Here is a 14,512-nt window from a genome sequence, read left to right on the forward strand (position 1 = left end):
GGCTTGTGGGATGTTCCCATACTTTACATGCACAGCACCCAGCCTTTTCCCACACAGCTCCACTCCATCCCCAGGTTGGCCCTGTGAGGTAAGTAGCATGAAGTCCATTTGCAGATGAGCCCTCCCTATGGCTCGCAGCGAACACTGTGGCCCAGCCCTGGTCACTGCACCCCCTAAGCTTGGGCCTGCTTAGAATGACTTGTGTTAGCAGCTCAACTTATTTTAGTAAAGGAATTGTTTTAATTCAGTCATCAACCAACAACTTGTGACCAAATTGTCTGACTTATGGGTAGTTCTGGAAGAGCCTGAAAAGAACCATGGAGACAGAAACTTGCCACCTTCAGAACCAATGGCCTTAGTGACCCTGTGAGAGCCAGAGCACAACTTGTCCTGCCCTGCCCTCTGGTGGACAAGAGTAGAATCTCCATGTGGTTTCCCAGCAGACCAGGACTGGGGCAGGAAAGAGCTCATACAGATATTTCTAAGTTCTAGAAATCGAATTTTTTGCCCTTCCATACAAACCTTAAAAAAAAGGACAAATTGTCATCAAAGCACATTTTAAGTACCATTTCTAGGGCTATCCAGAAAAGTTCAGCACAGATAGTGAACAGCATACTGCCCAGCACCCAGGGCGTCTAGCCCATCTGTTTACCCATAGCCCTCGGACCCCTTCCACCTCCCTGGGCTCCAACCTATATCATGTCAAATAGAGATCAATATATGTATTTGATCATCTCTTGAACAATGGCCTCAGAAACTTCAGCCATAGTTTTCCCAATAGTTTTGTAATAGCACCCTGTGCTGAGAGGGGAGGGCATGACAAAAAAAGAAAAACAAAAAACTGACCATGAGTCATGAGCTTGGGTCTGAGAGACTAAGGCAGCCTGGCCAAAACATTTTGTTTCTGACAGTCTCCATTAATTCCAGAATAAAATATTGAGCAGACAGAGAAGTGGACAGACTGCTTGACTTACAATCCCTTGTTGATTTAGTATTCATCTATGATTTGGTCATTAGGTATACTGCATTATAAATTTAAAATTTCCGACACAAATCTAAGTGCTAGTGTTATAGTTTGGATCCCCAGTGTCCCCCAAAAAGTCTTGAGCTGAAGGCTTAATCCCCTGCTGGTGGCACTATTGAGAGGTGCTCGGATCAGGAGAGTGCTAGCTTCATCAACAGATTAACCTATTAATGAGTTAGTTCTGTTTGAATGGGCTCTTAGGAGATGGGGCCTCCTTGGAGGTCACTGGTGGCATGTCTCATGTCCAGATCTTCTTAGCACACTTTCTGCTTCCTGGCCACCACAGGGTAAGCAGATCTGCTCTGCTACTCCCTCCACTATGCCCTCTCCACATGAAGTTCTGCCTTACCACAGGCTCATAGCAATTGGAGCTGACTGGGGATTGAAACCATGGGCCAAAATAAATCCTCCATCTTTAACTTGTTTTTCTCAGTGCTGTTTGTCACAGTGACAAAAAAAAAAAAAAAAAACTAACAAAGCTGGTTATGGTAAGGCCCTCACTTTCCTAGATATGATATGATATGATACAATATGATATGATATGATATCCCATGAATGGATGTTATTGAACTTTATTAGCTACAATTCTCACCTGGATAAGATCAGGATACTGCTTTTAAGACTCCTAGTTTGTACACTTGTGATCCAACAGCATATTCACAATAGCCAGTAGGGGGAAACAAACCCCTTCTTCTGCCTCTACCCCATCCCTTGCTTGTTCCTGAGCTGTCTCCTTTTATATTACACTGGTAAGTACTTTTATGTTATGTACATTTTACTACTATTTGACAACAGATTTCCAAGACTGCCTCAGCATGTCAAGAAACTTCTCACATCCTCAAAATTCTTTAACACAGAGCCTACCCAAAATGAGGGTATGACGTGTAACTTATACTCAGTTTTACAAAACCCACAGAGAACGTTCCTTAAAACACCTGTGTTTTAGTGCTTTCTACTGTGGTGACAAAATACCTGAGATAAACTGCTTATAAGGAGGGAAGATTTATTTTGGCTCATAGTTTCAGTGGTTTCAGTCCACGATCACTGGGCCCAGCTGCTTTGGAGCCTGTGATGGGACAGTACATCACAGTGGGAGCACATAGCAGAAAAACTGCTCACCTCATTGCAGCTGGGAAGCAAAAAGAGGAAAAGGTACACATGTGGGTATTGGAGAACATTTAAAACTCAAACCACAACAATCTGATTCAATGGTTTTTATAAATCTTATTTAAAAGGATATCAGAGTCAGATGCCATGCTAGAGGGGGCTGAGTGTCTGCATTTGGTGTGAACATCCCAGGTGCTTCCTTGCAGATGGGCATCTCACACTTTGGACATCACAGCTGGGCAGCTTCCTGGAGGGTCTCCCTGGATGAATTAACTATGAAATGCAGGCCCAAGCAACTAAATGGATGGATCAAGTGCTTAGGATTCTTGGACGGAAACCAATTAGATTTAGGAAGGCAATCTGCCCCCAAATTATTCTGGCATAAAAGAATTGGTATTTATCCAATTTTTTTTCTGGCAATAATTTGGTAACAGGATGGTCCAATGGCATGAGGAAGACACCACTGGTTTGTAACAGTAACGTGAGATCAGCGGTAGCATATGGCAAAATGCTTGCCCTCTTACTCCTTTTGCAGCAGGTCACGTGCTCCTTTAAAACTAATACAAAATAAATAAATACACATAAAACAGATGCTAAAGAGAAAGAATCCAGCCGTGCTTGGTTCTGTTCCAGTCTATCAGATCAAACCATTCCTATCCACCCTCTTGTTCCTGATGTAAAAATGTGTGCCCCATCAACACCAGGGATGAAAAATCTCTCCTGAATCTTAGCCACTTCTAATAAGTTCCACTCCACAAGTCAAAAGCAGAGGAGAAACTAATGGAGCTTCAATACATTGTCCTCCTCATGTAAAATATCTACCCTGGAAACTCAGCACACTTCATGGACTGTTTGTCCATAAAGGGAGGTGGGGAGACTCACAGGCTCCTCTGCAGCACCCCAGACTGGATTTTCAGAGCAGGTCTATGGGACTACCAGACCAGGCAGGCACACTGCAACTCCAAATGGAGTAAGGGAGAGAGAGGAGCCATGGATCTAAGGAGCCAAAGGATGTTGACCTGAGGAAGGAAGGGGTACTGGTCAATGGCTGTGCTCTACATCCCAGCTGGCAAGAAAGAACTGAGGCCCCACTCAGAAAGTCAGGGAATGAAATATCTAGGATTGGAGGGGGAGGGGAAGGAGGGGAAGGAAGGGGAGGAGAGGAGAAGACAGAGAGGAGAGAACAGGAGAGGAGAGGAGCACTGGCCAGGACTTGACTCGAGGAGTTCTGGGTTCAAGCCTTCCCTCCCCCACCCTTCCACACGCAGATCACTCCTGTGAACTTGCTTTCCCTCCTTGCCTCCCAGTCCCACTCTCATGCACATCAGACCCATTCCTTGTCTCTGTCTGTGATGGAGGCACAGGAGCCTGAGAGTTTTTAACTATTATATATATGAAACATTCGTGTGAGGCCTTAGCTTTGAAGAACTACTTCCAAGCCAGCATTGGTGGCTCATGCCTGCCATCCTAGCTATTTGGGAGGCTGAGATTGGGCAGATCACTGTTCCAGGCCAGCTCAGACAGGAAGTTTGTGAGACCCCCATCTCAAGCAATAACTGGCATGGTAGTGAGTGCCTATCCCAAGCTATACAGGAGGCTGAGATTGGGAGAGTCCTGGTTCTAGGCTAGCCCACGCAAAAGAGTTTTCAAGATTCTTTCTCAACAGATAAAAGCTGGGCATGGTGGTCCATGCCTGTGATCCCAGCTATGGTAGGTAGCTTAAAATAGGAGGATCAAAGTCCAGGCTAGCCTGCGCAAAAAGAGATACCCTGTGTCCAAATAACCAGCGCAAAAAGGGCTGGAGCATGGCTTGAGTGGTGGAGCACCCACCTAGCAAAAGGAAAGCTCTGAGTTGAAACCCCCGGTACCACAAAAAAACTATTTCAAGAAAAAGAAATGAATACATATATGTCTGCATGCATACATGAAGACATGTTTGTGTCTACATATATGTACATATGCATGCCTGAGAGGCTGCTTACTGATCAGTGACAGAGTAATGGCTCACTCTTGGAGGTGCTTTCTGACAAAGGGCAGTATCTGTCTTAAAGCAAGTTCTCAAATATTTGATGACTGAATGAATGAAGAAGGGGTGTGGGCCATATATATCACCCTATACCAATATTAACTCAAAATGGATCAAGGATCTTAATATCAGACCACAAACTCTAAAGTTGATACAGGAAAGAGTAGGAAATACTCTGGAATTAGTAGGTATAGGTAAGAACTTTCTCAATGGAACCCCAGCAGCACAGCAACTAAGAGATAGTATAGATAAATGGGACTTCATAAAACTAAAAAGCTTCTGCTCAACAAAAGAAATGGTCTCTAAACTGAAGAGAACACCTACAGAGTGGGAGAAAATATTTGCCAGCTACACATCAGACAAAGGACTGATAACCAGAATATATAGGGAACTTAAAAAACTAAATTCTCCCAAAACTAATGAACCAATAAAGAAATGAGCAAGTGAACTAAACAGAACTTTCTCAAAAGAAGAAATTCAAATGGCCCAAAAACACATGAAAAAATGCTCACCATCTCTAGCCATAAAAGGAAATGCAAATTAAAACCACACTAAGATTCCACCTCACCCCTGTTAGAATAGCCATCATTAGCAACACCACCAACAACAGGTGTTGGCGAGGATGCGGGGAAAAATGAACCCTCTTACACTGTTGGTGGGAATGTAAACTAGTACAACCATTCTGGAAAAAAATTTGGAGGCTACTTAAAAATCTAAACATTGAGCTACCATTTGATCCAGCAATACCACTCTTGGGGATATACCCAAAAGACTGTGACACAGGTTACTCCAGAGGCACCTGCACACCCATGTTTATTGTGGCACTATTCACAATAGCCAAGTTATGGAAACAGCCAAGATGCCCCACCACTGACGAATAGATCAAGAAAATGTGGTATCTATACACAATGGAATTTTATGCAGCCATGAAGAAGAACAAAATGTTATCATTCGCTGGTAAATGAATGGAATTGGAGAACATCATTCTGAGTGAGGTTTGCCTGGCCCAAAAGACCAAAAATCATATGTTCTCCCTCATATGCGGACATTAGATCAAGGGCAAACACAAGGGGATTGGACTATGAGCACATGATAAAGCGAGAACACACAAGGGAGGGGTGAGGATAGGTAAGACACCTAAAAAACTAGATAGCATTTGTTGCCCTCAAAGCAGAGAAACTAAAGCAGATACCTTAAAAGCAACTGAGGCCAATAGGAGAAGGGGACCAGGAACTAGAGAAAAGGTTAGATCAAAAAGAATTAACCTAGAAGGTAACACACACGCACAGGAAATTAATGTGAGTCAACTCCCTGTATAGCTATCCTTATCTCAACTAGCAAAAACCCTTGTTCCTTCCTATTATTGCTTATACTCTCTCTACAACAAAATTAGAAATAAGGGCAAAATAGTTTCTGCTGGGTATCGAGGGGGTTGTGGGGGAGAGAGAGGGAAGGGGGGAGAAATGACCCAAACATTGTATGCACATATGAATAAAATAAAAATTAAAAAAAAAAGAAGAGTTGTGGGCCAGATAGGGAACTGCGTTGTGCAGGAGAAAGGGATTCAGTCAATCATAGTTATTCATCTACTAACTTTTCATAAACAAAATATAGGAGAAAATTCCTCTTATTGTACACATTTCACACTCTTGCTCCCTCCCCCATCTCCCCTGCCCTTTTCCTTTCCCCCCCACAGCTCTGCAACGGGCCAATAGCTTCCAGTCTCCAACACCAAGCAAATACCAGAATTGGAGAAGAAAATTCCAGTCCAGTGAGTCACAAGTTCTTGGGGGGGGCGGGGGCAGGACTTCTCTGGTTCGTTCTCAGGGGCAACTGTTTTCATTCCTTACATGGTGTCTTCTCCCGCATGGCCTCCAGGATGTGAGGGACAAGGGAAAAAAAAAACCATAAAGTTGACTTGATTTCCGCTGCTGACTCAAGGAAGCATTCCCCAAGGGATTGGGACCTTCCCATTCCCCTCCCCCCATTCTGGAATTTTGGAGTCTTAAAATTCTTCAATTTCACCCTGAAGGGGCCTTAGCAATTATGGTCTGCAAGCGTTCTGAAACCCAAATGAGGGAACTGAGGCCCAGAAACTCTACATGATTCGATTCAGAAGGGAGATTGGGGCTCAACTTTTTGACCCCATGAGATTGTGGACAAAGCAGTGACGGATGCACACATGCACACAGACTTGCTCTTTTTTAGAGCAGGGTTGGGTGAGTTCCAAGGCCTCCACAAGGGGGCACAGTGACTACACACAGCAGGAATCCCCTCCTGGGCTCCTGGGCCCCTGAGTGAGGGGCTGTGTGGCACTCTATCCGGTTTAGTCCCTTCACCCTTCTGCTTCCCGCTGCGCCCACACTCCCTCCAGCCTCTCTCTGGGAGAAGTGGACCCAGGAGTGCCTCGGGCTCAGAAATGTTACTGCAGTTGGAGGGCAGCCCTGTAGTTTCCCTTCCTTCTGAGTCAGTGCTGACTCCTGGCCAATGAGTCATTCAACCCCTAGACTTGCTACCTCTTGCTGGATCAGGCTGGAACAGGGTCCACCTTTGGAGTTGGACCAGGGTGCATACCTGGGCAGCCTACTTCAATCGTGAACAATCTAAATGACACTCACATCACATGACAATCCCAAGGCATGGAGGGAACTCACATTTTTCATGTGTCCTCCCTCACTGTCCTCACACACACACACACACCCCATCCTGAGTCACTGGGATCCTGCTCTTGGGCAGGTTCTTGTGGGTGCCAAGCCCATCGCAGTTGTGCTCCTTGGGAACCCCTGCCTGTTTTGAGAACGAGACTGATGGAGACCCCCACTGCAGGGTTGGGGCACTGGAGGAAGCACAGGACAGAGAGGACTGCTAACACAGCAGCAAGAGTGGATCTGGAGACTTCAGCCTTTAGTTGTCAGGAACATTAGTTCCTAAGTGTGTGGGAAAGCTGGGTTTGCGGGCGGGGCTTGTGTCTGCATCATGTCTGTGGACCTAGTGCCCAGAGGAGTCCTTGTTTGTCCAAGGAATGAACTAGGGAACAAGTTGGCTGGGCTAAGTGCAAATGGAGAACATGGGTCCGGGCTTCCAGAATGCTGCCCCTAGAGGGCACTCCAAGCCTTTGACAGGGATTTGAATCTCACAGAGCCTCTAAATTCTGGGAAGCTATACCCTGGAATCATGATCCTCATGAAAATCTCCAGAGCCAAGAGCTGTCAGAGTCATCTTTTTGGTTATCTCCACTTTTGCCCAAAAGGGGAACCCCCCCAATGAACAGGGCTTGTCCTATAGTAGGACACAGAATGTAGGGCACCCTCCTGCAGCTGACCAGGCTCACCAGATTGACCACAGTAAGGGACCCAAGAGAGGCAACACAAGCAATTGCCTGGAGTACAGCCCCCAGACCCTGCTCTGTTCATTGACCCCCTTCACCCTGCAGGCCAGCAGCATCTAGGTCCAAGTTCTCTGGAGAGGGCAAGAAAGCCTAGGTGGACCACGCCTAGGTTTCCAGGAAAGGGCTGGAGAGGAGAAGATGAGTTAGCAAATGAGTTCCTGGGCCCAAGAGTTAGAGACACCATGGGTCACGAGTTCAGCGTTATCTTTACTGGACATGGCTTGTGTACATGAGAGGAAGGAAAAGGAATGGAATTCGTAACATGTAGCACTTGTGCCCTGCACTGCTGGGAGCCTCCTGTGTCCCATCCCATGAAGCAATGGAGGGATTAAGTGACTTGCTCAGTTCAGGCATCTGGTATGAGGGTGCAGGGGTTGGGACCCCAGGAACCCTTTTACTATCTTCTGAGGGAACCCGAAGGCATAACTAGTCTCAGGCAGGGAAGACTTCCCCTTGGCACTCAGCTCAGCTTTCTGCTGTCTTTCCCTCCCCAGGCTGTGCCCAGCTCCCAGGCACAGACTTAATGGCAGCTCAGGGACAAGTGGTCAGCCTGAGCAGGGGCTCTGCTTCCCCTGTCTCCTCAAGTTGCCTGTGAGTCCTAAGTCTAAAGCAGGGCAAGAAGACCATGAAGGGTAGGGCTGGGGATTAGAGAAAGGGAAAAAGGATAAGCTACTTCTGGGTCATGACCTTGTGAGCCCCCAGGCTTTCCATCAGTCTTGTGTCCCTGGCTCTGTGTCATAAGGTCTCCTGAGACTCCTCAGAGGAGCCAAGGCGACTTTTGAGACAAGTTTAGGAGCTTGATTCAGAAGATGTCAGGGAGAGGAGAGTGAGGGGGCAAGGAAAAGGGAGAGAAGGAATTTGGCAGGAATTTAGCAAGCTGAGGAAAGCAAGGCAACAACTGCCTTTTTAGGCTCGAACCATTTCATTGTGGGCTGAGTCGGGGTGCGGGTGACAGGCAGCAGGCCAGTGCCTCCCCCGCATCAACTCCTGGCAGCCAGTGGCCCCTTCTCACCCACTTTTATATCAGCTCTGACACTCAGCTTACCTTTTCCCTCAGAAGCATCTTGGGGGGCTTCCCTGTGAGCACTTGGGGACCATATGGGTATGCTGGCCTTCTTTTTAGAATCTAAGTCTGGGGAACACTGTGTGACATGTTTGTGTTTGGGAGTGAGGAAAGCAGGGCAGAATATTGAAAATCCACCCCTGTGGCTGTTCCCCCTATAAGAATGTGTCCCAATGGAACTGTTCTTGAGAGGGACACTTGGGTTCAACCTGGCCCCTATGGAAGTGTTTCACATCCACAGATTTGGGGAAACTGAGACCAGGGCATTGTGTTGATCTAAGAAGTGAAGTAAAAACTTGCAGGGTAGATGCCTTGGAGGGAAGTTTGCTGAGCAGCTGAAGCAGGAAGTCAGGGTGTCAGGCCAGAGAGTGGGTTAGTGAGACCCAGGGGTCCTGGGAAGTGTATGGGAGTCACTGTTCTGTGCCACATGGTGGAGCTGAGTGGACTGAGGATCAGGTACTCAGTGGGGCCACGAATGGTGGCTCATGTCTGTAATCCCAGCTATTTGGGAGGTGTAGATTGGGAAAATCTCAGTTTGAAGCTAGCCCAACATGTGTGTAGTCCCAGCTATGCAGGAGGCAGAGGTAGGAGGATCATAGCCTGAGGATGGCCTAGTTAAAGCATGAGACCCTACTTGAAAAATAACTAAAAAAGCAAAAGAGCTCAGGTATATCCCAAGTGTCAGTGATTGCCTAGCAAGTGCAAGGCCCTGAGTTCAAACTGCAAGTACTGAGTTCCAGTACTGTCAAAAAAACAAAATACTGAATGGGCACAATTGAAATATGGCATGGCATTTTTCTGACTCCTAATGGTCCAGTCTGGACATAAAATACTTGGGATTTCAGATTTTAAGATTACCATATTCAAGGAGAGGAAGGAGAGAGGCAGAGGGACAGGAAGTGAGAACTTGAGTGACACACACTACAATGTCAGAATTTTGCTCTCACAAAACCAGGTGACTTCAGTTGCCCATGGTTTCAGAACTGGCCCCTCTCCGGAGCCCAGCCACGCTCCTTTCTCATGCATCTCTGAGAAGATACACTTCCTGTTTGTTCCCTGAACAGGAGCCTGGCAGAGACACTACTCCCTGGGCTCCCGATGATTTGGTATCACTATAACCTCTGCCTCTCCAGTTCCCTTAAAACTGCAAGCTAACCAAGTTGTCCGAGAGTCCCTTGGCACACTTGTGGGAGGCAGAGCTCATTTCATTAGTAGCAAAGGTCTGTCTTGTCTGTGCCCACAACTAATGCCCCAGCATCTTGTGGGAAGAGACCTCAAATGGTTTATTGATGGAGTAATTTAAAGCAGCCCAGCTTCTGACCACCATAGCTTTAGGGAATGCTAGAGGTAGAGACTTAATCTACCTCTAAACGTCATGTTTCTCAGGAACGTTCCCACAGGAATTTGAAACACTATAGTGTTTGACTTCTCACCCTGGGGCATTCTTTCCCCCATAGGACCCTGCTTCTCCTTCACCCATTCCTCCGAGTCCCAAACTGTGGACATAGGGAACCTCTGAGTCCTTCCTCAACATCTCCCTCTTCCTGGCTCTGCTTGCAGAACTGGAGCTTCCCTTACAACCTCCCTTTTCATAATGAAGTCAGGTAACAACAGCTCTGTAATAAAGTGTGTGCTCTCTCCTTGACAGATTTGACACCAGTGAACAAAAGAACTCTGTCACCTCCAAAGGAGCCTTCTCTTCCTCCTTCTTCATGGTCTTCTCCTTCATCTTCTCTGCCATCTTCTTCTTCAGCCAGTATCTCTGGGCATCCTCCAGATAATTCCTCTCCACCTCAGGTAAGTGCCCCCGAGGGCCCTACACAGCTGTTAGGAAGGGAGCTTCCTGTGCCCCTTCCACCTTCCACACTTATCTCTGGGTCCTTAGCACTCATGGGTCCCCCAAGTGTAAGGCCAGGACTGGAGAGAGGCTCAGCCAAGGTCCACTCTGTGCCTTCTTCACATGTGCCTTTCATGCATTCGCATCCTGCCCCTTCTTGGTCACTACCAGGACACAACCACTCCCTCAGCAATGTTTTGGGGTGTGGACTCAGTGTCAGGTACTCGGCTGACCATGGGATGCTGAGATGCTAGGATATATGCTCTGTCTTGAGGAGCTCACAGCTGAGAGATGACAGGCACAGAAGTAAGGGTGCCTTTAGTAGCATCCCAGGACCTTGGGAGTAACATCTTCCTTGAATAGAAAATGGCTGGGCTCTTTATTTCCTTTTATCCACCAGGCCTGTCTTAGGCTCTGGGAAGTAGAGGACTCGTGACAGGAGATGTCTGCTCTTATGAAGCTCCCATCCTATGACCTGCCCCTCAGGCACCAGAGCCCTTGGCAGGGCACAGACACTCCTTCCAGAGTCTACTTGTGTTCTTCCTCTGCCAAGAACCATATTATAAATGGCTACTTTCTCAAGGCTGTAAAGAGTGACATTTAGAAGGGTCACTGGACTGTCTTATAGGCCATCCTTCTGCCACTGCCATTCCAGCCCAGAAGAGTGACTGTCATTCCTCGCCTTGATAGCCTGCAAGGAAGAAACTAGGGTGTCTTGGGTGTTAGAAGAAGGGAAGCCTGTGATAGGGACCATGTTTGAGCAGGCCATGGAGATGTTGTCTTCTTCCATGTCCCTGGTCACCCTCAGAGGCCGGCCAGCCCTATGCTCACTGGCCAGGAGCTTGTCAAGAATATCAGCCATACCTTTCCCTCCCCTCTGGCTTCCTTCATACCAGACCAGGATCCAGAATGGCCTTTGATCAGCTCAGATTTGGGGACTCAGGTAGATCCCAGCAGATTCCAAGCAGCCACTGAGAACAAAGAACAGTCTTTAAAATCCTCTTAGGCAAAATTCTTTTTGACTTTGAGTGTCTAAGATGTGAGGAAAGAAAGGAAGTGGGGTATGGATTGACTTTTGCCTTCCCCATAAAAATAACTGCTGCGATTTTTCAAATACCTACTTTCTGCCTATCCTTTCTAGGTGACAGCTCACAACCCCCACTCACAGGTCTCTAGAGGTCATTTCAGTCCTTCTACCCCAATCTATCTGAGGCGAGCGAGAGCCCAAGGGTTACTTAAGGAAATCCCTCTGTATCTGCCTCATGGCCCAGTGCTGGAGAGGGCAGAATATTGCCTGGTGAGCCCTGGTGCAGACAGCCTCACGAGCCCTGCAGAGGTGGCTTCTGAGAGGTGCCAGGAAGCAGAGGCCCCTCTTGGGGGTACCAGAAGCATCCACAAAGAGCCACAGCCCATCAGGGGTGTGGACAGGAGCTTGCCAGACCAAAAGTTATCTGCCAGACCTGGAGAGGACACAGGAGAAGGGAGTAAACTGCCCAGGAGGGGACAGGAGGACAGGCCAGAGCTGGCAGAGGAGAGGAAGTCAGGCTTGAAGAAGTTAAGCCTCACTCAGGAGCAGAAGCACGTGTTGCTGGACTGGGATGACTCCCACCCTGAGACTGTGTGCCTCAAGACAAGGGAGCGCCTCTCCCAGGAAGGTGATGAGGGTGGCAGAAGAGGTCATGTGCTAAAACCAGTCCACCCGCTGACCCTGCCTCAGACAGCCAGAGAGCCACTGCCAGCCCAGGCAGAAGCCCTGGAGGAGATGCGGGGACCAGCTGTGCAGGGTCCAGGGGAGCGAAGTGTGCCTCCACCCAAGTCCCCGCTGCGGCTCATTGCAAATGCTCTCCGAAGGTCCCTGTTCCCCAATTCTGAAGGTGGGAAGAAGGCCTGGGCCAAGCCAGAATCAAAAACTGTGTCCACGGGCCAGCCACAAGCCTTCATGCGCTCATTTAGCCTTCGGAAAGTCAGTTGCCATAAAGATGGGGGCCAGCAGTCCCCGGGGAGACACGTGACGAAGAGGGCCTCATCTTTCTTCTCCCAGGGCACCCCAGCTGCCAGAGCTGCCCAGCCCTCAGACCTCAGCCTTCCTGACCCTGCTCTCCGCTCTCGGAGTTTGCCCAATAGGCCATCCAAAGTGTTTCCTGCACCCTACAGCAAGGTTGAAGATATCCCCCCGCTCCTGGAGAAAGTTAGTTTGCAGGAGAACTCACCAGATGCTAAGAGTCCAAAGAGAAAACTCACACTGTTTCCGTCCTTCAGACTCAAAGACAAATCCTTTGAGAGTGTCTTTCAAGATCCTAAGCCAAGAAAGGACCTTGGGGACCTGTATAGCAGCCCCAAGGGGAAGGTGCTGCCCGATGACACGGTTCCATCCCTGGAGAAGCTGATACAGCCTTTCAGAAGCACCTCCCTGGGGCCAGTGGCCCATCCCACTCCTCCAGCTGGAGATGCAAGTAAGTGGTTCTGTAATAAAAGTCTAAAATTCCTGCCGGGTGGCTGGCTACACTCATTGCGTTAACATGCGGGCACCTTGCACTTGGGTTTGCTTCTCAAATTAATTCTGACAAAAGTAGGACAACTGGAAGTTGAAGATTCTGAAAAAAGTGAAAATTTTGAAAGTATGCTATAGAAAAAGTATTGAATCAACTTGAATTCCACCCCTTTCCCGTTTGTTGACTATATTAATTTTTTACTACGTTATAAAATTTGTATCTTTTAAAAATCAGTCTAATGTGGAAACTAGACATATATGCTGAGGCCCTCCTCACTATGTATTATGCTACTTACCATAGTTTACATAAACATAATTTAATAGATATTTTACCTTGTTCATATGTTGTCATTTAATGAACCATTTTGTTAATTATTTATAGATATATTGTTATAGACATATGTATATATAATATGTAGGTTAATATATTTATAGTCTGTGCATGGTGTTGCATTTTTATACATATAGAATTCGCTTCCCTTTGAATTACTAGCCTAAACACTTTTCTCTATATTTGGTTGCCACTGGAAATATAGCCTTTTTAATATTTAAATCTGATTTTTAATTCTGAAATTAATTAATATATCAAAGAGAATCATCAAACAATATGGAAATATTTAATAAAAAGCAAGCATGCTATCACGTCTTCACTTGTCTGAGATTCCATAACTGCCTTAGACATAGTTGAAAAATTTATATCACTTCTCTTTTGTTGCTGAATACTTGTTTGATTGCTTTAAACAAACTGTGATCCTGCTATTTCTGATGTTGAGCAATTCTGTATTTCTTTATATTTTTATCTTTTTATTTTATTTAATTTTTGTTTTGAAACTTTAGTTTTTAAGCAAAACATTATTTATCTTCTTTCACACCCTATCAAATAGGTTAACAAGAGACTTTATTCACAGCCAAGGTCGGGATAAGCATAGACAAGTTGAAGTAGAACTACTATTCTCTTTAAGTCATATATGATAAACTTTAATCCTATGCATTTTTCATAGACAATACATTCAGGTACGTTAAAACTAAAGAATACAGGCAGGCTTGGTGATACACATCTGTAATCCCAGCTGAGGCAGGAGGATTTCCAATTCTAGACCAGGGTGGGCTACAGAGCAAGATCCTGTCTCAAAAAAAAAAAAGTTAACTAAGGCAGGTGCCAGTAAGCCTGTAATCCTAGCTACTTGAGAGGTTGAGATTGGGAGAATCATAGCTCAAGGCCAAACCAAGCAAATAGTTCACAGGACCCCATCTCCAAAATAACCACAACAAAATGGACTGGAGTGTGGCTCAAGTAGTAGAGTGCCTGCTCTGTGAGTGCCTGCTTTACTAATACGAACAAGCCCTGGGTTCAAATCCCAGCCCCACACAAAAAAATATTAACTAAGAACTTAGGCCATTAGGCATATGTGTGAATTTATCTGTAAGATAAACTCCAAGAGGTGGAAATACTGAAGCAAAAGATGAGTTTCCATAGCTCCTGCCCAGGTGTCCTCTGTCACAGTGTGCTGGTCCCACACTCTGGGGGCAAACCATGAGAGCACTGTCTCTGCACTTGCAGTCACCACTGTGTTAC

General features: G+C 46.6%; 1 protein-coding gene across 15 annotated transcripts in view; it reads left to right on the forward strand.

Annotated features, from left to right (window-relative positions):
• The window catches only part of Mical2 (microtubule associated monooxygenase, calponin and LIM domain containing 2), a 207,554-nt gene that overhangs the window by 143,870 nt on the left and 49,172 nt on the right, over nucleotides 1–14,512 (forward strand). For all 15 annotated transcript variants that reach the window (XM_074041563.1, XM_074041572.1, XM_074041580.1 and 12 more), the window contains 3 exons: nucleotides 5,854–5,928; nucleotides 10,257–10,405; nucleotides 11,587–12,898. In XM_074041563.1, the coding sequence (XP_073897664.1) occupies nucleotides 5,854–5,928; nucleotides 10,257–10,405; nucleotides 11,587–12,898 (1,536 nt within the window). The remainder of the gene's footprint in view (nucleotides 1–5,853; nucleotides 5,929–10,256; nucleotides 10,406–11,586; nucleotides 12,899–14,512) is intronic.

The sequence above is a fragment of the Castor canadensis genome, chromosome 1 (genome assembly GCF_047511655.1).
Source record: "Castor canadensis chromosome 1, mCasCan1.hap1v2, whole genome shotgun sequence".
Classification (NCBI taxonomy): domain Eukaryota; kingdom Metazoa; phylum Chordata; class Mammalia; order Rodentia; family Castoridae; genus Castor; species Castor canadensis.